The sequence below is a fragment of the Varroa jacobsoni genome, unplaced genomic scaffold (assembly GCF_002532875.2).
Source record: "Varroa jacobsoni isolate VJ856 unplaced genomic scaffold, vjacob_1.0 scaffold_1084, whole genome shotgun sequence".
NCBI classification, from domain to species: Eukaryota; Metazoa; Arthropoda; class Arachnida; order Mesostigmata; family Varroidae; genus Varroa; species Varroa jacobsoni.
This window is the reverse complement of record NW_019213986.1, coordinates 5,220-32,644: the sequence shown is the minus strand read 5'-3', so window position 1 is coordinate 32,644 and position 27,425 is coordinate 5,220. Positions and strand designations below refer to the sequence as shown.

The 27,425-nt window shown below is 40.9% G+C and overlaps 2 protein-coding genes across 4 annotated transcripts; one reads left to right on the top strand and one right to left on the bottom strand.

Annotated features, from left to right (window-relative positions):
• Positions 1-832: 832 nt before the first annotated feature.
• On the bottom strand, positions 833-27,425 carry LOC111266447 (kinesin-like protein KIF12). 2 transcript variants are annotated; one of them, XM_022843936.2, is made up of 14 exons: positions 26,958-27,425; positions 16,213-16,396; positions 13,465-13,592; positions 12,440-12,584; positions 12,058-12,241; positions 9,932-10,062; positions 9,316-9,427; positions 8,977-9,095; positions 8,714-8,818; positions 4,814-4,930; positions 3,987-4,108; positions 3,572-3,679; positions 3,015-3,138; positions 833-2,578 (listed from the first exon to the last, which is right to left on the bottom strand). In XM_022843936.2, exons 1-14 carry the CDS (start codon positions 26,987-26,989, stop codon positions 2,426-2,428), a joined length of 1,764 nt encoding a protein of 587 aa, XP_022699671.1. In that variant the 5' UTR covers positions 26,990-27,425; the 3' UTR covers positions 833-2,425. The 2 variants fall into 2 exon arrangements, with proteins under 2 accessions (XP_022699671.1, XP_022699672.1); XM_022843937.2 differs by lacking the exon at positions 26,958-27,425 and adding an exon at positions 24,500-26,643.
• Positions 14,426-15,673, top strand: LOC111266448 (longistatin). 2 transcript variants are annotated; one of them, XM_022843938.1, is made up of 2 exons: positions 14,426-14,571; positions 14,965-15,673. In XM_022843938.1, exons 1-2 carry the CDS (start codon positions 14,486-14,488, stop codon positions 15,395-15,397), a joined length of 519 nt encoding a protein of 172 aa, XP_022699673.1. In that variant the 5' UTR covers positions 14,426-14,485; the 3' UTR covers positions 15,398-15,673. The 2 variants fall into 2 exon arrangements, with proteins under 2 accessions (XP_022699673.1, XP_022699674.1); XM_022843939.2 differs by having other exon boundaries at positions 14,437-14,611.

Sequence of the window (27,425 nt, the reverse complement as noted above, 5' to 3'; positions counted from 1 at the left end):
TAGAAGAAAATCGTTTAGTTTTCAAGATTATTGTTTAAGAAAGACATTATCCTAACTTAACCTATTACTAATAATAACCAACCTAACTTAAAGGCCCTCACCCGACTTCTTGTGCTCTTACGGAAATTTATTCGATGTATTATTAAGATTCGTCTAGCATTGTATCGTCAATTTTACCCTTCATTTACGCCAAGCAATTTTACGCCTGTAAAATGTACCGAAATATAACCATATTCTAGCTTCCAAGAGCAATCGTTCTCTATGATTTGAACATAATCTTTTTGCTGTCCCTAAGCCAAGGCACTTTACTCAACAGGGTCAGTAAGAATTCAGCATAAAATATATATAGAAACGGGACGAAATAGGTACGCGAACGCAAACATATGGCCCCAGATCGTACGATGTTGAGTTTTGCTATTTTTTTAATTAGTTCACAGCTCAACGAATAGTATCCGAAAAGAAGCAAAATATACAATATACCGTGAACAATAAACCTTCGATAGGGACAAATAATACTTATTTCTGGACTTCTTGATCAGGCCAAACTATTTAAGGTTGTTATACTTATTCTTACTATAGGCATTTATACTCTAGGTTTATATTTATACAATTTATACTCTAGATAAAACGGAAGCTTCGAAGATAATTTTAGGTTATACACTTAATTAACGATATTATATAAGCACCGGTACTTGGGGTTATTACATCTACTGTCGTTGAAACGAAACTTCTTCTTAGATATATCGCACAATTGCAGAGCATGGCAAATGAACATAACTAGGTAACTTTTCTGGTAACATGAGCATCGTTAAAATAAGGAAAAAACACCATCTACGACCAGGACTTTACTGATTTATTTATTCCTCGATATACGATATGTACAGTTTCGCTGGACATCAGAAAACTAAAAGAAACATTATTAGCCCAGAACGAAGGATCATCGACCACTCGTTGCAGATCGACGTCAGCGACCCCTATCGGTCCCAACGTGAGCTAGGCCCCGGCAGCCGGCTACACATCTCGGCGGGAAAATTTGCAGTTTTAGATGAGAGTCAATGCACATGGGGCAACGCGTGCGTGTTGGGCAACTCTTTGTGCCTCTCTGTGTGTCTCAATTGTTATGAGCTATTTGCGCACGATTTTAGACATCTCAGCAGACTAATAAAGCTCCGTCTTTCAGCACCGATCGATTTCCAGTATTTGAATAGCCTTTTCCTTTCATACGTTTGAAGAATGGTCCTCGTAAAAGCGAGATACTCGTAGGTCTAGCCAGACTGAAAGATCTCTATCGATAATTGTTGTTCTATTCAGTGTAGCATTTTTCATTGTAGCTTTTGTTGTTAATCAACATGTCTATAACTTCTAGTTACGTGGTATATAGTATTTGGGGATTACCAGTAGTTTATTCGTACCACCAAGAGTCCATTGTATTCGACAGTCGAGTTGCTATTGTTCTAGATAGCGATACGTCGTTATCGTATGTATTGTAATAATGGTTACTTGCGATTTGGATTTTTAAAAGTCTCCCACTATCGTGGCCTATAACACCCGAACGAGATCGACGCATATATAACGTCAAAGAGATGTATAATATGCTCGAGTAAAATCAGATATAAAAGGAGCATTTACTACAATGGCTATTTGCTTCTGTGAAAATTCTTCTCCAATTGCCGTTCCTTTCCAAGCCACACGAGCTCCCAATAAACCATTTATGTACGCTATCGCCTCACGTTAGCTCCGTTGTTAAACTAAACGAATTTCGGTTTAAATTATCGACTTTCTATGTAAATCAGATTTGTATGTAAGTCAGATCAGTAAGGTCTGATTTCCATTGAGACTTAAGAAAGAAAAAACATAGTTCACATTAGCGTTGAATCCTTACAAATACTGCCATATATTATGCAAGACATTAATGTATATGTTACATTGTTCTGAACAACGGTTCGCTACAAGCTGGCAATCGGTAGAGCAGACGGGAGAATAATTACTAAAGCTTTCAATGTGGTCTATTAGGCCAGGTTGATAAAGGGAAACGGGAAAGTGGGTAAAACCCGTAACTGCTTGTGTTGCAACTCGGGGCAGAAGATGAACTAGTCGTTCCTAGTAACTAGATTTCCATTTCGAGCAGGTAAGTATATGGTATATAGTAAAATTTTTCCCAATATTACTTCAAACCTGTACGGAGATTTACTGCGTTTACGTAATAGACGACGCTGGGCTTTCCGTTCTATCCAGAATATTAACGGTTCTGATTTGACAACGGCCGCGAAACAACGCGCTCACAAATGTCAGTACTATTAAACAACAACAACGACCATTGCCTACTCATTTTTTCTTATCATATGATCGTTATTATTATTATTATTGCCACTCTCGCTAAATTTGTTCGAATCGCTGATGGCTTTCCTCATGCACCTGGCGAAGCTTAGCATCTTCCAATTTTTGTAACGGTCGGACTTAGCAAGAGTCGTTCTTGTGAGGTCTGCCTACTTCGCCTACCCGAACCGCCACTATCAGACGAGCCTAACGTATCGCGAATTTCTCTTAACTCCTTATCCATATTTTTGTTCGGTAGCGGCTGAAATACACTCATTGAAACAAGCAAAATCAGCTTCTTCAATGGTAGTAAATAAGAACACTGGCCTTAATTGCTATATCGAATAGAGTCGTAAATAAAAAAAAAAAAAACCCTAAACTATTATTGCATTGTGAATTCAAACTAAGAAGTCACTAATATGTAGAAAAGGCTTGAAACAAAATGAGGGAGATTTCGATTCGAACCCGAGCATGCCCGGGCTTCGTTCCGTGTTAGGAGATGGGAGCCAACCCTCTGATCGATGGATGGCCTATCCTAAAACAGAGAGACTATGGAGATGGTTTTAACAAAGGTGTACGAATAAAGAAAAAATGGTACACGTCCATCGTTGAAAGCACATGTTGACATTGTCATAGATGTACTTCATATGAAAATAGCAAAAAACGTTAGCTTAACTTCTCGTTTACTTATAGCGTACCTGTTTGGCGAGCTCATGCAGAGTTCTCCAACTGCCGTTTCCGGCAGATGCAGGTGTGCCCAATGGCGGTGTCGGAGTACTTCCAAACATGGCTGGACTCAATCCTTCACCATTTGTCGCCGCGCTAAGTGAGCGAATAGAGTAGAAAGTGCACAGTTGTCAAGTCCAAGCCCTCTATAAGCATGAGCTGTATATGTGTGAAGCTTTCATATCAAACAACGTATATATATATATATATATATATATATATTGCATAACTATGTATAGCACGCATAAGGTACTACAAGACATTCTAAAACGCTTTTACTACCATGCTAATTTACTACTAAATTAATAGGTGTTTTATTTTATTTTTTTTTTCACGTCAATAGCGGCTATAGTAGCGGTCAGGTTATTTGAAGGTGCAAAGTAGCTAGATTGCGGTATAGCTTGCTAGATAAACATTTTCTGGGCGTTCTGTCCAACTTACTCGAGGCCCATACTCTCGTCATTGCAATTAGTTTAAAATTTATGTTAAATAAGTAGCATCGTTTTCGCTAAAGGCAAATTGTGCTTACATTTCCAGGTCACGCAGTTTATTTTGTAAGCGTTCATTCTCTCGGCAGACTGCCTCATGGTCTCGAATCAAGATTTCTCTGATACGATGTATTTCAGCATTTTCCGCTCTAAAATAAACATGTGCAATAGCCAGCTGTAAACAGGTAAAACTATCAAAACAATCAAATTCTATTGAAATTAAATCATCTTCGATAGTGCAGCAGACGAAGGTATCTACTACCTCTTTAACAGCACAGTACATTTTCTCTGCACATTTAAAAAAAGATCTATCATTACTGCAACATTAAAAAGAATAGATTAAAGATACCCAACTGTGTATGTAAGTTGAATGCTTTTTCATTCTAATGCGCAAAGTAGCCAAACTTTGTCCTACGTAAGAAGTTATCACATAAGTAACATCGTCAAATGCAATACCTGAGTTCCTCATTTTCTTGCATGTACTTGGTGACCATTTGCCTATCCTTGATCGGATCCTCGCTATTGTCAATTTCTAAGCCTGAGTCTGGGGTTTTAGGAAGAACTGCAGTTGAAACCACCTTGAGCAACATGAAGCTGTTATTACTACGCGATACTAAAAAGATCTGAACTAACAGGACATGCCGCAGGTGAATAATAGGCCGGCCGTTTGGGTATCGGAGCCGACTGTGTATTACGTATTTTTCTTGCTAATAGAAGTACGCCTTCCAGACTCCAAAGTAGTCATATAATCAATGAAATTACCAGATGTCAGTATCTATTTCGGTGTATAGTTATTGGATGAACTTCAATTTTCTACAGCAGCCTACCGTATTACATGTAATCTTTAGAGCTGAACTAGTCTTGTCAGTGTCGAAGCAAAGCCGCAAAAACGTATCTCGCATACGCTCAATGATATTAGTACTATTTGTGGCGGTGGTTGTATACTCCCTCGTGTGAGGTTAGCAAGTTGTTGAACTTATATGACTTTTACGGCGTTAGCTAGGAACCTAACCTAATTGTCCTACTTTTATAAAAATTCAGCTAGACATAAAGTTCCACTTGTTATATTTGATGTCAGATAAAGCTCCTAGGGTGCATGTCAATGCTTAGAAACCTGTCTCCATGGTCCCCTGCCCGATGCATAGAGCAATACGTGGCATGGCTGAAATCAGAGCTAGCGTGTTACATGTACTGGTATAATTTGAAAATGGATAACATTTTATATATACAGGGATGGTGAATTACATTGCGGTAGAAGTCAATGACAGCTGAAGTGTACGTACCTTGTCAAGCTTGACAGCGCCGGCGTTATTCTTGATTTGTTGCCTAAGATAGGCATTTTCCATGCGTAGAAGTTTCACTTCACGACGGAGCGACAAAATGGTCAGCTCTCGTGGGTCCTGTGTCAGAGGCACGCACACGAGTGGAAGATGATAGGGTTATTACGTGCCCTATCATGCGAACGTTAACATGAAAACAATTCAGACATCTCTCGAGAGTAGCTTCTATCTATGGTAAAAACACTACAATTTTCGTTTACGTAACCATTGAAAAAATGCTATGTAGAAATATTACAGAGAATAGCAATGGCGGTCTCATCAGATTTTAGCATCTTTCCTCAGAACAGGATGCCATACATTGAACACCGAAGTTACCTTGGCATCATATATTGCTTCATTTTTGGCGAGGTAAAAAGATCAATGAACTGAAATTAAGATATGATCATTCCAAATATGAGATCTAAACGGCGACCTTCCAGTCTCCCACACTCTGCTTCACCGAAAACATCTTAGAGAGTCGTCTTCAAAAAATACAGCCATTTAAGCTGTAAATCATTACTAGCAATCAGGTAAAGCAGGTTAATTATTACCTTTCGGATCACTCTTGTATATATATATATATCACAACAACATGTGTGAATGCATAAAACCGAAATGATCTTCAGTGCTTCAAGTTCTACCGTGAGCGTCCGTACGGAACATCAAAATGGTCATCGGCAAAGCACACTCATTTTTTAGCGGTTAGTCGCATATTCTATCGTGATATTTGTACTTTTTAGCTTATATTTGTCCGATTTTTATCCTAGTTTCGAGTTTAACGAGTTTTTCCATATGATTGGAGGAGGTAAATGTCTATTGACACATCTCTGTATGGGTGCCTCACTTATCTGTCGTGCCAGTGTCCGACATAGCAGACCCCCAAAGGTGACTAAAAACTTCGTACTTCCTATGGCGTAACGTGTGAGAAGGTTGAAAAACGTAACCGTAGCGATAAACACATCCCTATTCCTGTAACTTGTGATGGAGAATCTCGGGCATGGACGGATAGACAGTTAGGACAGAGCGACTGATCTACTGGGAACCAGTGATTGCGTGTAGTCTGGCAACGAGATCACAGAGACTAGCGAAGACGTATCCTGTCAAGGTACAGAAGCTCTAGCTAACAGATTCGGGACTGTCAGGACCTTGTATCCAAGTTCTGTATTCAATGTTGCGAATAGTGTTACGGACGGCAGAATGTATGAGCAGAATGTATCTAGCATTGTAAGGTTGCTCAGAAATAACGAGAGGTCAACTAAGATCAACCCGACCCTGATTGTCCGGCCATCTAGCAGTAAACATTATGTGATCCATTAAAAAACGGGATCTTCTATCGCGAAAGATCCACTCATTTTTTAGCATCCGTTACAGGTGGGTAAAAAGTAGCGAGTCAACGAGATCATGCGTAATCTCTAACACCGCGACGATGTAACGTCCTCTTTGATTCCAGTTTCCGCAACATTAGTAGTTGTCGGTTGGCTAAGCGAAATCGGCACTTGCTCAGTATATAATAGTATGCTACTTTTTAACACCGTTACTTTGAGCATGTAGTAACAGAACAGGCACGAACATTATCAGGGTAGCTTCACTGACAAGACGATTAAAGCAAGTTCGAGTTACTGGCGTAGACTAATTAGGTGGCCTTAGTGTCGGAATATTAAAAAAGACAAGTGAACTCAAGAGGTCTTACTTAAGATTACTTACTTACAGTTTAGCCTTCTGGAGACTACTATATACATATATTTACTGAAGGTTAATTCAAGTGTTCAGTGGTAATACGCTAGTTAATGACTTGAGCCGGGTACTGAGGGGCTGTCGGTAATGTTTATCACGCGTTGAAGGCACGGCATCTTAAAAATAGTCGTTTTTCTTCGCGGATGCACTTCAGTCGCCTTCCGTTGTTATTCCTAAATGCACCAATAGTCCTCCGGACTAACATACATTTTCAAATATGACATGCACACAAAAAAGTGCAATTTCACAGACTGCTATTTAAGCTCCCACATTGGAAATTTACGTCTTAACTATAGCCAGCGTCTTGTGCCATCGTACTTCATTGGCTGAGAGCCCCCAAAAAGAGATGAATCAAAAGAGGGAATCTTAATGCGGCTTCCGGACACACGGAAAGTGCCACCATTTCCAATTGGTCGCCTGATATAAAAAGATAATTCAGTCCGTGCTAGATACCGGCTCCAGTAGTAATAATCAAGAAACAACCCGACCTACTATAATTCTTCCCATAGCTGAAAGGACGCGAAACAATGAGTCCCATAAGCGTCTACGTAGTCTGAACGTTGGCCTTGACGTCAAGGTAGCCACATCCACTGGATCTTGTGTTCGATTCGCGTAGCGATAGAGAATCAATTGTGAGCGTCACATACGACTAGACTTCACCAGATATTTACTCGCTACTTTACTACTCTGATTCTTTCAAGTATTGTTGGCCGAAAAGCCAGTCACGGTAATGACACGCGTATTACTTTGCATTCAAATGATGCTAGCCTGCATCCAAATACCGAGTCTGATTAGAATCTGATCGGAGTTATTGCTATATCGATATTGCCTTAATCGAGATGCCGAAACGAGCCTATGGCTGGACAATATCTGGCTCCGGAAAACCACCAATATTAGTCGTGAGCTTGTCAGCCGATTTCGTGCCCAAGTTCATAAGTACAATGCCTAGAGAAATAGCAGTCGCTAGCCGTTTCCAGATGTTGACCGAGAGCTCATTTCGACTGCTGAAGGTCAGCCCCTTTGCGTCTATTCTCGCCCAACTGACTCCTATAAATTGCTCAGGTCGTCTATCGATTATGCATACGTTCCACGTCGGTCGATCATTGTTGACGCAGTTTTCAGGCGTTAAGTTCTAGCCTGACGTAGGCCAAAACAGGCGCAGTCCCGTAATGTTCAATGGCAACTCGTAAATATGTTTACTGCTCATCATCGGAGAATATCAAGACTAGATATGAACGTTCTTTAATGTTGATACCGATTTGATAGCGGCATATAACTAATAATTAGATAATGATGTTCCACCCTACTTTGATACCTGTATGCCCAGAAGCTCGGCTGGAGTTGTGCTGAAATGAGAAATGGTTAAAAATAATCTCGCTATATTTGCATGTATCTAACAAACAAACAAACAAAGGTAAAAAGGCCGACCTCTAAACACATTGAAGGTTCGGGTCACAATGGAGGTTCTTAAATCTGTTTCGGATTTACTTTATTGTATCTATCTTACCCATCGGTTTAATTAAAGTTTAGCTTTAGCGGCCGCCTTCTTCTTTAAAAAGATATATTCAGAGCGGTACATAAACAAGCATACGCTGATTTCTAAGCAAACTGTTCACATAATTTATTTATGCATCATAGGCCTTACTGATACCAACACTGTTTACTCACTGTTTAACAGACGATAAAATACGATATTTATCAAATATGAAACGGAGTCTGCACGCAATAAACTGATCTATCTTACGTTTCCTGCGTTCGTGATAACTGCAGCCGAGCAACCATAACTGTCCTAAATTCAGTCTCTCAGGGTTACGGCGCCTGTGACGCGTTCGGCATAATAAACTGCTTAACGCAAAGCGTCGGAACTAACCACTTTTTTGATTTAAGCCTGATCGAAACTCTGGAACCTTATTTATACCAATATGACTGCCTGCTATAGGACATGCGAATAGTTTATTTATTTAGTATCTGCCCAGATCATTGACGATTGTTTTACTACATGTCCTTGAGAAGTTTTAACGACCTAATGACTACTAGACTTTTAATAAATTACTATTAAACTACTAAAATCACCGAACTTGAGCTTTGTTTTTTGTGGTGTGTATGGTTCAGTTTACCGAAAGGACTCACCATTCGAACCATCGGCTTAGTTTTAACCCTTCGCGCGCGCGAGGCGTACCGTAGAGTCTGAATAGTCTCAAGCGTATTTGACCTCGCAGGAGATACGCAGGCGATCTAAAAAAAAACACGATATATTCAACTCACATATGAAAACGTGCTTTTAATGCTAGTTCTTCATTTGCCCCTGCACGGTGAACATTTCAACAATAATTCATGTTCAATACGAGATACGCTCACACGTATTATAGTAGAAACCGTTAACGTCCACTTACGATAAGTGCCATCCCGTTTCCAGCCAGGGAGTCTGACAACAGTTTTGTAAGCGTTGAATCCCGGTACGGGATATGCCCATTGCGTTTCTTCGGATCCGCTAGCATTGAAATACAATTGCCTATACGATATACCAACGTAACGCGATTATGACAGGGCGATGAAAAGCGGGTGATATTTAGACTGTATGCCGGCTGGCACTCAGCTATTAGGAACATGACGATCAGCTGTAACACGAAGTCTGTGGCTTATTTTGGTTGGATCTATCTGAACGAATGCGGATACTTGTCTGTTAAATAGTTATACTTAATGACACATTAGAAACGACACGTGTTGCTAACCGAGCACGAGGAGACTCTTATTGATGTTGTTGGCTTCCTTAAGCGTGCTTCCTTGCGATTTTGTTTTTTTCGTCTTTTCTGAACCTGCCAGGTCGACAAAACTCAGCTTGCCCTGTAAAATAGTTTGCTTTACTATTTTGTTGTCCGCGGACAGGTCTAAAGCAGCATTAAATAGCGTCACAGCGGAGGAACAAGAGCCAATGACTTGATTTTTTCAGTTTTCAATTTCAACGAGATCTTTCATGTCAGCTCGAGTTTAGCAGAACAATGATACCTTCTAGCGATGCCAGGGACTAAAAAATATCCTATATGGCCTATTGGAATTAGAGCCTTTCGGCTTCAATTCTAGTTTACTCAATCGACCAGCCTACGTTTCCCTTTCATTTGCTATGAGCTTCAGGAATAACTTGATGACTAACATTGCCTGCTAACGAATTATGTAGAAGCGTTGAGCTCACTTCTAATTTCTAACACCACCCCCTTCCTACACACTTCCGTCAAAAATGTTCTGATAATTTCAACAGAATTATACGGCATCATCGCAAAACCGTGTTTATAACGCCAGCTCATATGTTTCTAATATTGACGAAACTGTATTTTCACATCATATTTGTACCTGTTTGCGAATATAACTAGTTGGGTCATCGAAGTCCTTCTGTTCCGAGTTGAGGTACACGGTGAGGATTGTATGCGAACGGGATGAATGTTCGTTCATCTCGTGCGAACGGATTTGACGATTCTTCCGGCCTGAAAATACCCAAACAACCCAGAAATTAGCTATACGAATTAGATATTAGACGCCGCCTTGTTTTATGTGAAATTACTGAAACGGACTGATACCGGCTTCTTGACGAGCGGACTGCTAATTGCAGTCATACCTTCATCATTTATATAGGTTGTTATATAGCATATCATATCGATGTTCAATAGCTCAGTGTTAAACTCAATTTTACACTTTTTGTTCTCCTTCGTCTTTAGTAGAGTAGACAGCTAAAGGTCAGTTGTCTGCCCAGCCACTGAAATAATCAAAAAGTTCAAGTTTCCGATTGATACCGACACAGATGAGTTGTTTTAGTAATTGGCTAGGTCTAATCAGATTTAGTTTGCCATGTTATTTAGTTACTTAGAATTCAATAAAGAGTATGAACAAAAAATTACGGGCAATGAAAACTTATTACAAAATCAATATATGATGGGTTTTTGTATCAAATCCTCTAGATATTTACTGCGCATGCATATTTTTTTGAGCCAATATAAGTTTACATGGCTTCTCGGATCCTTTTGTTCATATTGTCTATATTAAGCGCCAAGCTAAGCGACTCCAAGGCTGTTGCTTACAATAGCGGCGTACCATTACTTAAACTGCTTAGAGCTGCTACCTGATAGTAAAAAGTATGACTACTTATTGAAAATTATAAAAAAATCAACAATTAGCTCGGCCTTATTTCGGGCCTTCAGTACGACACCTAAGGGGCCGAACCTTCCATGCCAGCAATAGTTACAACATCACATCGTCAATAAAGCCTACATGTAAGAACACAGTAGGAGAAACACAGCGCTCACATTTAATTTGTCTACCCGTATTTACTTCGTATGTGGTAATACTTCCACCCATCGGGGCCATTTCTGCCACTCAGCCGTTTGCAAATATCAACTCCCCACTTTGTATCCACAGTTCAACATGCATATATGCATCTGTTTTATATCTACCTATATAAATCGTGGTTCGTTGTGAAAACAGAATGATCGACCCCGTGCAGCTTGGCCGTAAGGCCTTAACTCAAAAATGTCCTTCACGGACAGAAATCCTTTGTGCAATATTGTTCGTTCCGTGCCTTACCCGATTCGACGTTTCTCTTTAACCATGCAAATCGATTTCAATAGACCATCACAGCGTTAGAACGTACGTAAAAATTAAGCGAATAGCGTTATTACGATGTTATTATTACGATCTGTTACCCTGAGCGAAAATCCGCTGTACCTTTCCTCGCCTTACAGACGGTCTTGTCAGAATAAGAAGACCAAAACTACATTACAGATCCTAATGCCATTAGTTTTTAGTATCTAGCGCACGATATATTTGAGCAACAGCTTGCAAACTGTGTATTTTTATAAATAACTAATAAAATGGGTACCGTGGATACCTAGAAAGTATACAGGTTTGGAAGGTTCAACTGGTGCCGAAAAGCAAAATATCTGTTGCTTGTTATTGCCAAAAACCAAGGTTTTCGAATGGAGCGGTAGGATATCCTCTTCTTGATGACCCGCATCGATACCGAAAAGCCAAAGAAAACAGGGGCGGTATTGACCGAAACGCCTGCTTTGCATACCATTGTAATTCTAATGACTAGTCGGCTCCACCGGGACGACAATTGCAGATGGATCCGTCAAAGGCTTATTTTTGTTATAGAATATAAATAACCTAGATACTAACCGAATAGTAAAAAGTATTAAGTAGATTTCACCAGCTGGGGTTTTCGCTACGATCATTTAAAGCATACTTCTAGTTAGTTACATGTTGGCCTAAAAGGTCGAAAAAACAAATATCAGATAACATCGAACGGTTGGAATGTTTTAAGGTCTCCAAAACTTTAGAGTGGCAGGCTAAGCTATGAATTACATTAGATTATTGATTGTTTATTAAAGTTCCGTCATGAACGTGGTCAAATGGAAGGATGTAAGCGTTTTTGAAAATAGTATATATCGCATCGATCTGACGTCTACGTCGCGAAAACTACATACCTTCCTCAAGGACTCCCTGAAGGTCGCCGATATCCTCACATTCGACCACAAATAGATTTTCGGCGTAGTGGCCTTTGTTCTTATTCCATCGAACTTGCAAACTCTTCGGCGACGGATTCAGGAGATCCAGAACGTGCTCCTTGTAGATTTCCAGGTACGACGCACGCACCACGTACGTCGTCTCCTGTATTCAATGTAGATATATAATCATCATTCAAAAATTCACGATGCAGCTGTATATACAGACAAGGAAATGCCCATTTTATCCTAGAGGAGTGGAAAGCATTAAGCAAGTATAGATTGTCAACACAGGGATTTAATGTTACGACACAGGGAAAGTTCCATATTGTAGAAGGATTATATTTTAGAAAAAGAAGCATGCCTTTCTCTGCTTTAGTTCGTTGAATAGATATGCAAATGAGAGCTGAATAAGTCCTGGTTGATTATCCTTGCCTGCTTCAGTGCCGGTCATCGTATAGGTTTTACCAGCGCCGGTCTGTCCATACGCCATAATTGTCGACGCAAATCTAATATACATACACAAAGCGAATATGAGTCAAGTCATAGTCCGTAAAATCAAATGGAAACACGAATTTTTACTTTAGTACAGGCATTTATACGTTGGTTGTGGTCCACGTTGGGACACGTTGGGTCTAGGTTCAAGCCCGGGCATAAACGGACTGACTTCGTTTCGAACCAGCCAGCAAAACTCGAAACATAAAGGTGTTCTCAAGATGGGGTCCTCTAGGTAAACTTGATTGATCTGCGAAAGAGAGTCATTGTAAGACTGTTGTTGTCAGTAGCACAGCTTGTGACGGTGAACAATTTCATACCGTTCAAAAGCTGCCGTCATAACAGTAATAACTGACCCACTAGTTGTTATTAGAGGCGTAGTCATTAGCAAAGTTGTTATCGGTGAACGTAATTAATCAGTGTTTATATCTCTATAAACTTATTTATGTATCCGATAGTTAGCTAGTTTGTTTCCCGTTTGGGAAATAACGTATTGACGTTCTATCTGCCTGAACAACTTCATCCCAGTCATGGCTACCCGCCAAAAACAGTGCCTGCCTTAAATTAGCGGCGCCGCTGTGTCCTTCCCTAATCTCGGAGGTGTTCAGGGTTGCTGGATTACGAAGGCCAGATTCTACTACCAAGGCATTTATCTGACACTGTGGGGTTTTTGATTGGTGGATCTTGGTTCGGTGTCCTGTTGTCGTGATAGCGTCAACGAGTTGGTTGTAGTCGAAAATTGTCCAATACGTGTTTCCTAACGTTGACAAACGGCTGACATCGGTGCGAGTTATTCCATTGGTACTGTGCCGTAGTCGTCTGCAAAGTATTCTAGTAAAAATTTCGCGTTAGTCTATAACATGCATTTATGACTCTTTTGTGGTTGGATTCTACCCATCGAGCGCGGCGTCGCATAAGCGTTTAACTCCACAATATTCAAGTACGTCCTCTTGCGTTGCTTCAGGTTCAAATACGACGCTAAAGGTGAATAGCTTTGTTTGCGTCGTCTGTTCCTCGTCCACCTGTAATCAAGATCAGATATCTAATTGTCTAGCTTTTTCTACGCTAAGCAATTTTTTTTTTTATGCATGATAAACTTTACCGCAAAGGGTAAGCACTGTACATGTAGGAACGCGCTAGGCATGACGAGCGTAGGACTTTCATGTGACGTTAACTAACATAACCTCCGAACCGTTTAGGAAAAGTTTGATGAATATTGATCAGTTTCTTATCGGCTGGATATTCGAAAAGGCGCACGATAAGCTGACATACTTTAGACAGAGCAAGTTGCTGATAGAGCTTACGCGGAAACGTTGCACGCGGCGATTTGTCGAAGCTGTTGCGCGAGAATCAACATCTATCGATTGTCTATTGATTTTTTAAGCCACTTACAACTGCAATTTTATCAGTATCGTATATACTATGAAGATGAATTGGCATGGCACATCTAATGCACGAACATACGCGTACAGGGAAACACCCGGTTGGTCTGGCAAGTGACTGGCATACGAACGTAACCATACGCTGTGGCGTGCAATAGATTTTTCAGTCTATGAATGATGTCAACATATACTGTCGTCCCTATCGAATCTCGACAGTCGACTTTTCAACTCGTAAATAATCAAGTAGTAGAAGCTTGCAATACATAAAACGCCTCTAGTCGATGCGGGCAAACGTTCGTTTACGATTACAGTAACGTCATTTGCCAATATATGGCGTTTGAACAAAGCCTAGTGATACATTGAAGCGCCATATTGGCAACACGAAAGAGAGAAACCCCAGTCGAAAGGCAACGACATAGCGGCGCAGCGCCCTCTTTATCTCCCTCTCTCTCTATAGAGACGCAATCCATAAGTTCGCAAATTTCCGATACAAGAACAGATGTTCACCCAAACATGTTAACAATAGGTGGCCTATGGCGGTTAGCTTGTGCAATCATTTGGGCTGTGAAGTATCGAGACGGATAGCTATCATCCGTCCATTGTGTCGCCACTGTTTGAGGTCTTGAACATTTCATGTTGAATCATCGCGCTCGATTTTGGTCGGCCAGCTCGTTGCGACAGATATACGACACTGTTATTACTATCAGTATCAATAATAACTAGACGTTTTAAACTAACGTTTTGTCCAGACAGAGTATTAGGAAGGTGTAAAACAGTTTCAATCTATCTGACATAGCGCATCCACCGCGTACAACGGCCGTATTGTGCCTTGGACGTACTGAGTTAGTGAACGGGCAACTGATACGCACATTGTAACTTTATAAAATCGGCGTCAGCTTCGAGTGTTTTAGCGATTTCTAAATGAGTTCTGTGTGATAGTGCAGAGCAAATAAAAAGCAAAGATGCCCAATTCGATATATGCACTCATAAATTTATCGATTTTTATTTGTAGCTTGGGTATTATTCTGCGGCCAGTTGCGACGCAGCAGGCAAACGCTGGGTTATCCAATGAAGACGCGATAGACAAATTTCGTGAGAAGTATAACTCCGAAAGCATCATCCGGGACACAGAACACATCCAAGAAGATCTCAAGCATCTTATCGACTTGCAAAAAGAGGGAACGATATCGAACGAGCAGTCAATATTCTACGTCATGAGAATGCACGATTTCGACAATAATAATCTTCTTGATGGACTCGAACTTATGAAAATCGTATCCCACTCAACTGCTCTGCGTCCTGACATTGCAGGACTTACGGTGGAACAGCTCGAAGCGTTAGTGGACGCCTTTCTTCACCTCGACGCCAATCAGGATGGATTCATTAGCTATGCTGAGTGGGTCGACTCGAACCGGCGGTCCCAAAAAAGTGAAACAACTAAGTAACTTCGCACACTTATACCAGACGGGAGCTTCTCCTAGGAATCAATCGAAATTAATGAACATTTAGACAAAACGCGAGAAAGGAATCGATATCAGACGTAACATAGTCACTCGTATGTATATTTATTATCGAACGGCATCGTATGAATTGCGTATGATAAATAGTACGATAGCAAATGAAAATTCGACAGTGAAGAAATTTAGCATGTGAAGGAAGGACAAACAAATGGAAAAAAAAAAACACCTGTGTTTTCTATAAATTTTTTCATCCAAAACTAACTTGTAAGTAATTAATTACTGTTTATACATAGTTTATTTGGAATAGAATAGCTATTGATGCTAGAGAACAGGTTCAGGTACTCAACAAACAAGGAAAGCGATAGACTAGAGAAAGAAGGGAGAGTTAGCGACATTTAAGAGCTTCCAATATTTCCAGCTGCAATTGACTGGGCTTAGCCAATTCAGCCAGAGCAACGCGTGTATTTTCACCTGATCCATGTTATTTCTCTGAAGCGTCAAGTGCCTCTCAGACTTCGGAATGTAAACAGTTTATACCTCTTCTCGACTAACGTTTGTTCAGAGTTAGCATTGGAAGCCCTTTAGGCTAAATAGCTCTAATCGATTGATTTTTTATCATCTTTTCTATAATGCGATTCAATTTGTACAACGAAAACTGGTCCGGATCAGCGTTTAGACATATTGGTTAGCTAGGTAGTATTGACTATATTCATTCTACGTTTATGTCGCTTTGCCCAAATGAATAGTTTTCCTTTCAGTCTATTGCAAGTAAAAAGAGAGCGGATATATTTAGCTGGTACCAAAATTTGCCCCTCGCCCGGATACTGAAGGGCGTGGGAGTCCTTGTGGCGTGTCTCGATGTCATTAGTAGGACGAACCCGGACGACCACGTTAATATTGTCCGACAGATCTCCATTGGACACTGAAGACGCTTCGGGGCTCCCAGCTGTCATCAGCGAGTCCTGGGACGATGCTGTAGACGGTCTGAAAAGTCATAAGAAAATTGGAAGAAATTAGGTGAATAGAACAGACACCAATCGTGCGGTGACCTCTGCAGACTGAAGTTTCCATGCGTAAACAATTTACGTTTTCGGCATAAAACTACGATTATTGGTATTATTATCATAAAAAAAAGTGCACTATTCAGCCATAGGGGTTTAAGGCTTTTCCATTTGATTAAGTGGTGAACTTACAGGCGTGTATCGGGTCTAGGGCTCGTAGGTGATCTCAGTCCACCCCAAAGGAACTAGCATTTAATAAAGAACTATCGGTCAGAGTCGCTTTTGGCTGTTGGTGCTGCACCAAAAATAATGATAATTTTTTCTATCGGCATTTTGTATCCATCTTGGAAAAATTAAGTTGGTAAAAAAATTAAGTCGTAAAAATTAAAAGAAAAATATTAAAAAACATTTTTATAGTATAAACATGCAAACAAAAAAAAGGGATCTAACGGTCCATTGACCTAAGCTTGTTATAATGCTATGAAATCAGGACCAATGAATTCTTCACGGCCTGGTCAAGCTAGTCGAAAATGTTCGAGCTGGCCGATAGTTCCGTGTCATCTCTCTAAACCTGTACACCTGAACGTTAACTAAACCAACTGAGGCATATTTCACTACGTTCGCTGCGTATGAAATTATCTAAAAGCAGACCTATGGGAAGACACGACTAATAGATTTGCTATATGTATTGTTAGACAACTGGAAGACCAAGATGGACAGCGAAAATTATTGACTTGACTACGGAGTTTGTGTTATTTAGTTTTGAACTATTACAACAGGCAAATTCCCATCCTCTCGGAACTTCAACAGCGTATCTTCACAATAGCATCAGTGGCATAGAAGTACAGGTAATCAGTAGTAAAGAAGTGCTTGCATAACTAGACGGGAAAGAAACTAGCTGACAGTTGTCAAATGTCCCATGAACAAATCCATGGGACTCTATCAAGGTGTTACGAGAAGATGCACAGATTTTCCTAATTCTGGTTGAAGAGCTGATGTTGTCCATGTGACCATTGGCACACGAATGCTACATAGTCCATAAAAATAAGTAGAACGCTTGTTATGTTTCTAACACTATCAACAGTTGCGTTTTCGTCCGCTATTCAAAGTTTAACTTCGAGCCGCAACTGCAATGAAGGCTAATTATGACAGATCGTATAAACAAGAAGAAATCTCATGTGAAGAATGAGCCTCTGCCACAGCATTTTATACCTATCTTAAATAACGGCCGTAGATACAATGTTGTGATCTACCGTTTTGCATCCCGTATTGCAAGTCGGATTTTTGAAAAGACTCTAGTTTGAAGGATTTGAACATTTCTAAGGAATAATCATTTTCTTCATTCCGCCTTGGATTGATTCTTGAACTATCGGCAATTAGCCGACGAACTTACGTCACGTTCACTACGTTCCATAGGCCGTTCTATTTACTCAACAGAGGTCTTTTTGAGACAGTTGAGTACCAACATTGTCATTATAATTACCTGCTAGTGCAAACGAATTCGAGATCCAAGTAACCGTGATTCAAAGTGAAGTAGTTCGGTGTTTTTGTCGATCTTTTAGGTGAGGGTTTGGCTGTATCGCCTGGGCAAAGTTGGGTCATCATATTATTATACCATAGACACATTTGTCGACGCTATCGTTAGGTATCTCGTTATATATCTAACCCACTTATTTCGTTGGGTGTCGTTTCTCTGTGTCCAAGTGCGATTCTTAACAACATAACAAAATATATGGCTGATGATATGTAAAAAAGTATTTTGTATGGTGTTGCCCGTTGGGCACATATGCCGTTGACTTGCCTCCTACTTTCCTCACTCTTAGAAAGCCGCGTTGAAGCAACGCCGGAACGACAGGCTTTCGACACTTTCTTTCGAGTTCAGATGAAATAATCTAAGAGAAAATGCTTCTCAATTGATAAATCCATCAGACCCATAGGTATGGCCCGCTCTGAATTTCTTAATGTTATACGTGGGCGCAGATGATTATCTTTTAATAGAAATGTCATCAATTGTTCTAACTATAGTACATACTAAAAGTTGACTCATATTCGATGTAATATTGGAGTACATGTTTTACTGGGAAAGTTCATTTAGGAACGACATTTTGCGTAACAGCTTAGAGAATATTGCGTTGTACTATAGCGACGCCTCTCCGACCAGTGTCGCCCTCGTTGGACTTCTTCTGGCACCCAATAACGTCCTTGTTATTATTATAATTATCATTGTTGTTGTCGTCTATAAACCCATTGACAGTAGCTATACTGAAGTGGTATTTTGAAGGTTAAAGGGACATGAAGCATCCGCATCGGCTCGTTATGCATTAAGTCGTTCTGTATCATTTTGCTTGAAATCGTTATTCTATACGCAGTCTGCATGATGTATGGGACTTCATGAGGCGAACATCACAAACTGTTTATAAGAAAGCTATATAAATTAGGTTTCGGGGGGCCGACGCGTAATGCACACATATACAAGTCGTGACAATGGAAGGACCCGTTTTATATGTATATATGCTAATGCGATTTTACCGGATCGAACAGAGTCTAAGTCAAGGAGAATTCTATGTGCGGCTTATTGAGAAGCCAAGGGATCTGATCCATATTATATATAAATATATGCTACTTACGTACGATTCAACAGGAACATTGCAACGCTTATCTAGCCTGGGTCGGTATATCGTGCGGCTCGACATCGACAGGTAGACTTCATTCAGCCGAAATCAACTACCCACTAACTCTCAATTGTTCCCTCAACTCTTCAATTAATGCGTTTTGGGAGCAGCTAGAAGCGCACAAGTCAATAAAAGCTGTCCACATTTTGAAATACTAAGCCGTTGAAAAGCGGTATGCGCAGGATGATTCGCGTAGGGATTGTCGCGAAATGGTATTATTTTATACGAAACAAGTTATGCGATACCTTTAACAAAGTTTACACGTACATTAATACACGAACTCACTCATAAACGCACACGTTATTACGGCTATATCTGATACGCTGTGCCATTGCGGCCTGCAGCGTAAGCGCCTGTTTATTGTAACTACACGACGCAGAAACCTGCAGGTCATTGGATAGCGCGATGTTATTGTACAGAAATAACTATTGAGGGTGCAAAAAAAAGCAGGAAATGCGACAGTACTATCCAGTGAACTAGTCACAAAGTTAGACATACCCTGATCAAATGAGGACTTATCTATTTATCGTCGATGATTCAGGCTACATAGGCCAGTATGTACCGGGCTTGGCTCGAAGCAGACTCGTACGACCCAAGTGTTGATTGTTTTTTTTTTTTTCGCAATTTGACGCAATATTTTATTAAGCTTTATTGCTGCGGTTACTGCTAAGAATACAACAGTGAAAAATTCATCCATGATTTTTATTAAGTTAATTATTCGAATTAATTCTGCCAAATTTTACGGGACACTTTCCTCACATGGACTAACTAGGTACGTAACGGATGTACCCTCTGAGATCGTGTCCTGTCACGCAACAATTACAGCTGTAACTTACCGACCATACGTGACCCACCCGTCTAAGGGTGACGGTAGCAAGGTAGACAAGACCTATTCACTACGTTAATGTCGCTCGGTATGAAACATAGCATACAACAAATCAGATGATGTGTTTAGCTGATTCTAGCAATACAGATACGATATACGATTTTCATTATCAATTGTACGGTTGGTTGGTTGGTTAGGTGGCAGTTGTCCTTCTGATGGGCTGCACGATCTGTCTTTTGTCACAGCTTCGGGGGCTGCGTGAAATGCCCATGGCTCTCTCTACCCACCTAATTCCTATATGCTGTGCTTTTTATCAAGCTTAAACCTAAAGCAGATGATATGGCTTCATGCGCCACAACCTCAGAAGTAGCAATGGTCAGCAGCTATTGATCCGTCACCCCACGACGTTGACAGCCTTCGTAAATACCAACGCACTCACTGCGAGAAAGCTCAATTTACACCCCGCGCTCATTGGGCTGGCAGCAACAGTTCGGTACCTCGCCATAGGAAGCACTTAGCTGTCACGTTCGAATAACAGCATTAGATTCCTTAGCTCTTTACCATCTAATAAATAAAAGAGTACATACACGTTGAATGAACATAGCCTAAGAGATTATTGCGACCAAGAGCCTTGTATAACTGAATCGGACAAAAGCCTCGTTTCTTAAAAGAACAATCGGCGGCGGCGGCGGCGCCGCCGAAGTTTTCCATCATAGTTTCAATCTATAATCAACACTAGCACTGCAGGGAAATCTGCCAATGGGATCGAAAATTCGCAGAGGCAGATTTCGAATTCTACCAAACGATCGTCGTCGCGAACGAGACCTGACAATGACATAAGCGGTCTAACAGACATGTAATGCCTCACGTTTTCCATCACCGCCTGATAAATCTGGTGCTTGTATTAAATGTAAAAGACTTCAAGATACGTACGATGCATCTCGTCGGCCAATTTTAATTGCTGGCCAATCTGACTCGGTAGCCAACCGAAGTATAGACTCAGTAACATGCAATCGTTGGTATGTACTGACTAATCTCCATGGTCCAAGGCAGACTATTTGCGGGACCGTCTGATAAGATTAGTTTCATCCCATCTTATAAAGCTGCCTTACGTGCGGCAACACACCGCGTATCAGGTTTGTTAGGCCAACTTCTTATGAATATATGTATTTCAAGTATTTGAATGCTAATAGGTGACTTTGATTGATCGATAGATCCGAAATTCATTTTACTCTTTGTCGTAATTTATTGCCCACGTTAAGGGTTCTTTTGTAAATTTGTAATTGCTCTTATATATATATATACATAACGTACGGGACTGAAAATAAAGATCCCACCTTAAACTGGTCACATAATAGCCGAAAGGATATAAATGTTCGACCAGGACTGTCTTTTCGCGAAAGGTATCGTCGCTGTTACCCCGATGTACGTCTGCTTCAAGGTGATTCAACGGCGGATAGCTTTTATTAGGTACACAGCAGCTGAAGCCTCACGAAACGCTCGTCCAGATCATAACAAATATGACAGACCTAGCTATTAGTTTAAAACCTATAAAAACTCGTGTATCTATGGTTATATAATGCCTATAATTTACAAAAATTATTACCTGCCTTCTAAATGGCTTTCTAGTTAGTCGCTGTCGCGGCTGTCAGCAGAGCTCTTTAATTAATATGCGAAAAAAACGCCAATTAAGAGCGTTAGTTCCTTATATTATTATATTCTGTTTAATTTTTGAGAATCGTTTCGACAAAGGGAGTTTGGTTTACAATTCAAAAGAATTCAAAGTTGACAAAAAATGGCCGAAACATAAGCTAAGAGGACCTAGGCACCTCCGTCAGACAGTTGCTCCATCAGACAGTTGCTGGTTGAAGTCTGTCGACAAGCGCGTATGAACAGCCTGTATCCATAGAGTAGGACATCTATTGAATTTATCAAGAAGGTTTGAACTTGCTTTAGTTCAGTATTTCATATTAGGTTGTTGCCTCGTATGTAAAAGTATATTTAGGTATGAGAAATGTTCTATGCCTTATGTTTCATATGTCCCACATTTCGCTAATTTTACATAAGCAAAACTTTTATTGGAATAAGCAATTTCTGGACTGAAGATCAGATGGACCGATCTCAAGAGCCGGATATCTGGCGTTTGCTCTTTACCACAGGCCTATCCGTCTACGTCGTTACCTGAGTCAGGTTCTTGAAAGCTAAAATAAACAACGCAGCTCACGCCGCACCTAACCGAGGTCGCAATAGACCGAGGAAACGACAACGCGCCAAACAATGGTTTGCACCATTTCAATGAAAATGGACCTAGCGCAAACGATGAAAGCTTGAAGTATTTCTTGTGCCTATCGTAGAATATGTCCTGAAATAAGAACAACCTCATTTTTCACTGTTAAGGGGGCAGTTTATAACTTCTGTTCAACGTCAAGTTAGAGAGCGCAAAAACAGACTGAGCGATTGTCCATCCCCGCGTAATAAATCTTCGGTCTGTCTAATAGCCGCGTTGTCTCTAATAGTGACGCTCAAAACGGGTGGCTTAATAATTTCGCCCATAAAAAGCATCGGTAATAATAATAACAGAAAATACGCAGGAAGTATATTGAAGGTTCTTCTTTTATGAGGCACCTATAAACAAATAATATAACAATAATGTTTTCTGTCATAGTTAATCCACGTTGTATTTTATAGAGTTTACATTCGGTCTGACATTTGGATTTGCTAGATATTTTGAAATAAGCAGAAAATGATGACGACTGGTGGTATGATATGATTGCCCCCCGTATCGTCTGGCCATATCGACCTGCTGGAAGTGAATAAGCTTTCCCTACCTCGACCCTTTCTCTACATTGGCTTACGCCACGACATTCCCTAGGGTTTCACGCAACAATGGGGGTTTTCCCCGACCCCTTCTCCCACTTTCGCCAGCAGTGCTTTTGCATGACGCTGTCTTTGTGGAGGTATCGGCGCAGCCGAGTTATTCCGCTTCGCGGTTACCGCCGTGTGGCCACAGTGCCAACAGCAGCGAACGACTTTAGACAAAACATTGCAGAGTGTGCTCGTATGCTGACCGTCTATTTTTCGAGTCATTATAAGGTTAGGTTGTGAGAAAGCCGAAAGGGGCAAAGCCGAGTGCTGTCATGTTAGTACAAAAATAGCAAGCAAATGGAGCAAAGTCCTCGACAAGGCCTTCCTATCACAACGATTCCGTTCACAAGTTAAGCCTTTGCATTGCAGAGTGAAACGACAAGATTTTACCTGTAGTATTATTGGTGATGCCTCACTTCTTTCTTGGATGTGGGGCCAATGTTCTAGCTTTTATTCAAACAGAAGAAATATTTATTGTAGTTTTGTCGTATTGCGTATATGAGAATGCTAATTAATCATAGTATATTATTTATCTGTTTAAACATTTGATTTTGCACGGCGGAGGGGCTATCGTAATAACCAATGGCGCCCTGGGCATAAGCCGAAAAAATAGCTAATCTCGTTCGCTAAACCTTTACTCCCTTTGGGAGTAAAGGTTTAGCGAACGAGAGCCTTTTGATCATCTATCCGGCAGTCAGGTTTGTTTCCGCTTTGGTTTTTTTGTGGAGTGGATCAATACCGGGTTTATGTGGCAATGCTATTCGAAGAGGTACCGGCCCATATAAGCAAAGGCAAATATGATAATATGGCTCGTTTCCTGTTCTGCTGATTAAAAGACAGAGGGAAACGAAGAAAAATGATTTTTTTTTTCTTTTAATAATAAGCATAATAAATAGTAAGCTCCGTAATTCGCCAATTTCCTAGACATGTAGAATAAAGGTCAGCGTATGACTGATTGCTACGCCGTCCACTAATACGTACAAAATCTGCGCAGCGTCAACATTCTCCAACGAAAAACTAGTTCTGTATACGTACATTTCGACTGTTTTCGGCAGCGTCAATGAAAATAAGCTTGTTATGTAAGTAACTTGGAGGTCGCAGCCAGTAGGCCTCTGTCGTTGAACAATTGTATATCCCAGACAGCGTCTTTATTTCGACCGGGCAGGGCAATCGAGTTACGTAAATATAATGGTACATGATCGTACATTCGAATATGCAAAAAGTCGATGTACTATCACTTCCATCGTTATGGTACCTTTCGCGAATTGTTGTATAGTCAGAAATCAGATATATTATCAGAAGACTGCGCGCGCAGCATGCTAAAAAAAGAAAGATTATAGAAAGAAATAATAAAAAAAAGATAACGACAACCATTTTTGTGAAAAAGAGCATTGAACACAGCAGGAAGACTATTGACATTCGAATGTTTTAGGCCAAGTGACAAGAAACGTCTCTGAGAGGCCTAGGGGTTTCTGTTCATAATTGGCGCGTTTTCTTACTTCGGTGATAGGCTAGATTAATAATCGTCAGAATGAAAATAGTCAACTGACCGGTTAGTAAGTTCGTGGTATGTGAACGGAACTTAATGATACAAAAGTTGTCAGTGCCAGGAGAAGTGTCTGATAGTCGTCCTTCCGCTTTTACATTGCATTCTTATGAAGTTTTAATAGCTGCGTGCTGCATGCCAACATTAGCGTGACAACCAGATAAAAATTATACTTACAACAAAATCTACTTGTACGATACCCTTATAAAGAGAGAAGCATAACTCAGTGTATCGTAGTTGATGGAAGACTGAACGTTTATTGTCACACTCTGACTTACATCGCTAATCCATAACTTGAGTCAATCAATTAATGTTAAGTTAACAATAAGCAGATTCGCGGGCTGCCGGACTTCGAACCGTGGAGATATGACAACCCAAAAACTTTCTTTATACCAGTCTCTGTCCTTACAATTCCTGTTGAAGCACAAAATTCCTAACCACAACCACTATATCAAATTCATCATCGTATAAATTTTTTGCGTTTTGTTGACTCAACTCCGTGTCAAGTCTACGCCTTAATAAACATCTGAGCAAGGCGACACTGGCTGGTTCGTCTACTAGCATCATGCATAGATCGATACCTTTGAAATACGTCCACAAGTTGTCGATCGTAAAAAATCTGTTATTAATTGTTATACTCGTGTGTATGACGTCTGCCAGTTTCGTTACAGTATGCAGATCAACAACATTAACAAAAGCGCCGATTGACAGATACAGCAACACGATTAGGACTTCTGCTCTCTATAAGTTAGATACGCTCAATATCCAGTGATCCTGTACGCTCGCTGCCGAACTTTACTCAATAGCTTTGACTGACGTCGTGTCGAACTCATTAAACGCGCTTCGAAGGCAAGCTCCGAGCTTGAGCAGTACGTTGATTGATAACAAGCGCGTCACTGATACTGGTGAATGAATTGATCGGTCCGAAACTCTTACTCATAGGTAGCACGGGTGACGTTTCGGTCGTCAAGAGAACGCTGCGTGACTTCGTTGACACTCCTGCAATGTTGCATGGCAGGTTAGCCCAGCTTCGGGATAGAGGGATAGGCGGGCATTAACGACACTTCGTGTCTGCGACAACAGGGCTGGTAGTCTCTTTAAGATTTCACACGATCCGTGGGCAGACTAGCTTGGTCAGTTGTCGAGGGGCTGACAATTCATCTTTGCTTAGAAACACTCGCAACTTCTTATCCATATGCCCAGTCCTCTCTGGGACGAAAGGGGACTAGTGCGTGACTAAGTCATATACATCGCTGCATTATCATCGGCTGGACCCCAGCGTCGGCCGCTTGTCCAGTCAGTATTGCTTGCTTAGTTAAATTGAGAACCCCCCGCAATACCGAAAGCTTCGACCGGCAGATGCCGGCAGACCGCGTGTGAAACAACACTATCCACTACATTTGGAGATGGGGATCCATACGCAATAACTAGGGAGGCCATCACCTCTACTATTGCGGGACCACGGTGAGGAGAAGGGAATTCAGCGGTTTCCCCCAATGTCTCAAAAACAAACGCCGTAAGGCGCACGATTGGTGCCTGGTTAGCGTGAGCGAAAATCGTACTAGTGGATCCGAAAGCAGCATTTCCATCAACCGATTTCTGTATAGTAGCATTACGATAGGGGATCTCCCAACCAGCGCTTTCATTAAAGGGTTTAACAAAATGCATTTGTTTAATGTCGCGACGAAAAGAAACAGATTAAACACAGAGTTTCTAATTAGGATGAACGTGTAGCATCGAGCGACACGGCTTAAGCACATCTCTTGCTACAGGGATATGTTAACACACTGCTCGTACAACAATATTTCGCCGTACATGTCAGCTTAATGACGACTGCTTGGCCAATCAGTGGTCTATCCGACACCTTTGTTGCAACGGCGTTGTTAGAAACAGTATTATTATACTTAAAAAGAATAGCTAGAGCTTAAATCTTTTATTTGAATTTTTCCCTCACAGAGATGTCGCTTTTTGTTGCCTGCATCGCAAACCTCGTTGAAAACCATACGTCTGACAATTACGAACGTCCCCTGACGAACCAATCGACAAACTGTTCGTAGAGTTAATTAGCTCAGTGGATGTTTCATTGCAAAAATACGCTCTTCATGAAAAACCTACCTAAGATCTCCACATCAGTAAGGTTTTTCGCGTCAGGAGACAAGAACAAACAATCTCCAGGTAGAAATCCATTTGCCCCAAAATTAGTAACCTGCATTGTCTTAGTCATTTATGAACTTACATTTGTTACTGAGTCTTTGTTTTAGACATTACACTGTTCACCTATATTGAGGCTCTCGCCTTTAAAGTTCGCCGACTAAATGACACACTTATGACAACTGGGGGGGGGGGGGGGCAAACTGGTTAGGGAATGGCTTGAGCCCTGCAACTGTGTCTATAAAGCGCTCGCAGTCCTACGCTTGCGCGTTTAGAGTTAATGTGGAAAGGGCGGGGCTTGTGGCTCTGACGGCTGCCTATGTGAGATCCTATGAAGCCAAAATCTAAAGCAGGAGAAAGCTATCGACTGGCTTGTGCGCCCGCAACTCCTGGAGGCGGGCGAAAATCTGATGGAGCGGATGGAATCCAACCACTCATACAAGCTGCCTACAACAGCTTCTGCTTGCGGTTGGCAACAACTCACAGTCCGTACGAAGGGGCATGCGACGGCGGCATAAGGCACGATGTAGTCGGTACGCACGACGAGATGGCAAAGGCACGAACACGACATTGTGCCGCGGACGAGGAGGCCCACGTGCCAGTGGCTCGTCACCCAAAAGGAGGCAGACTAACACTATATGCATAACACAGAATGATACCAGAAGAGTGCTGCACCGCCAGAAGAAACAAAAACAAATTTTAGTAGGCAGCTTTCTATAGAACAAAAAAAGCTCATACAAAAGTCACGAGAAGGGCTACGGAGAGAGCACACACAACACAAATTAACGCGATACAAAAGTTAGTTCAGTTACATGTTGCTAATCTGTGTTTGATAAACAGGTTACGATACGCAAACAATACAACTGATTATTGCATAGCAATTATTGAGTATTTGTCTTGTTTACTAAGGTAGAGCTCTTAACCATCCAGATTACGAAAGGAAACGTATTTC

Coding starts and splice junctions, on each gene's coding strand:
- LOC111266447 (XM_022843936.2), bottom strand. CDS start 26,989: ATGCCGCCGTCGCATGCCCCTTCGTACGGACT. Junction 8,819..8,976: donor GAAACGGGATGGCACTTATC/GTAAGTGGACGT, acceptor GTTTTTTTTTAG/ATCGCCTGCGTATCTCCTGC. Junction 3,139..3,571: donor AAACTGCGTGACCTGGAAAT/GTAAGCACAATT, acceptor TCGCTCACTTAG/CGCGGCGACAAATGGTGAAG.
- LOC111266448 (XM_022843938.1), top strand. CDS start 14,486: ATGGCGGTTAGCTTGTGCAATCATTTGGGCTGTGAAGTATCGAGACGG. Junction 14,572..14,964: donor TTGTGTCGCCACTGTTTGAG/GTCTTGAACATT, acceptor TTTTATTTGTAG/CTTGGGTATTATTCTGCGGC.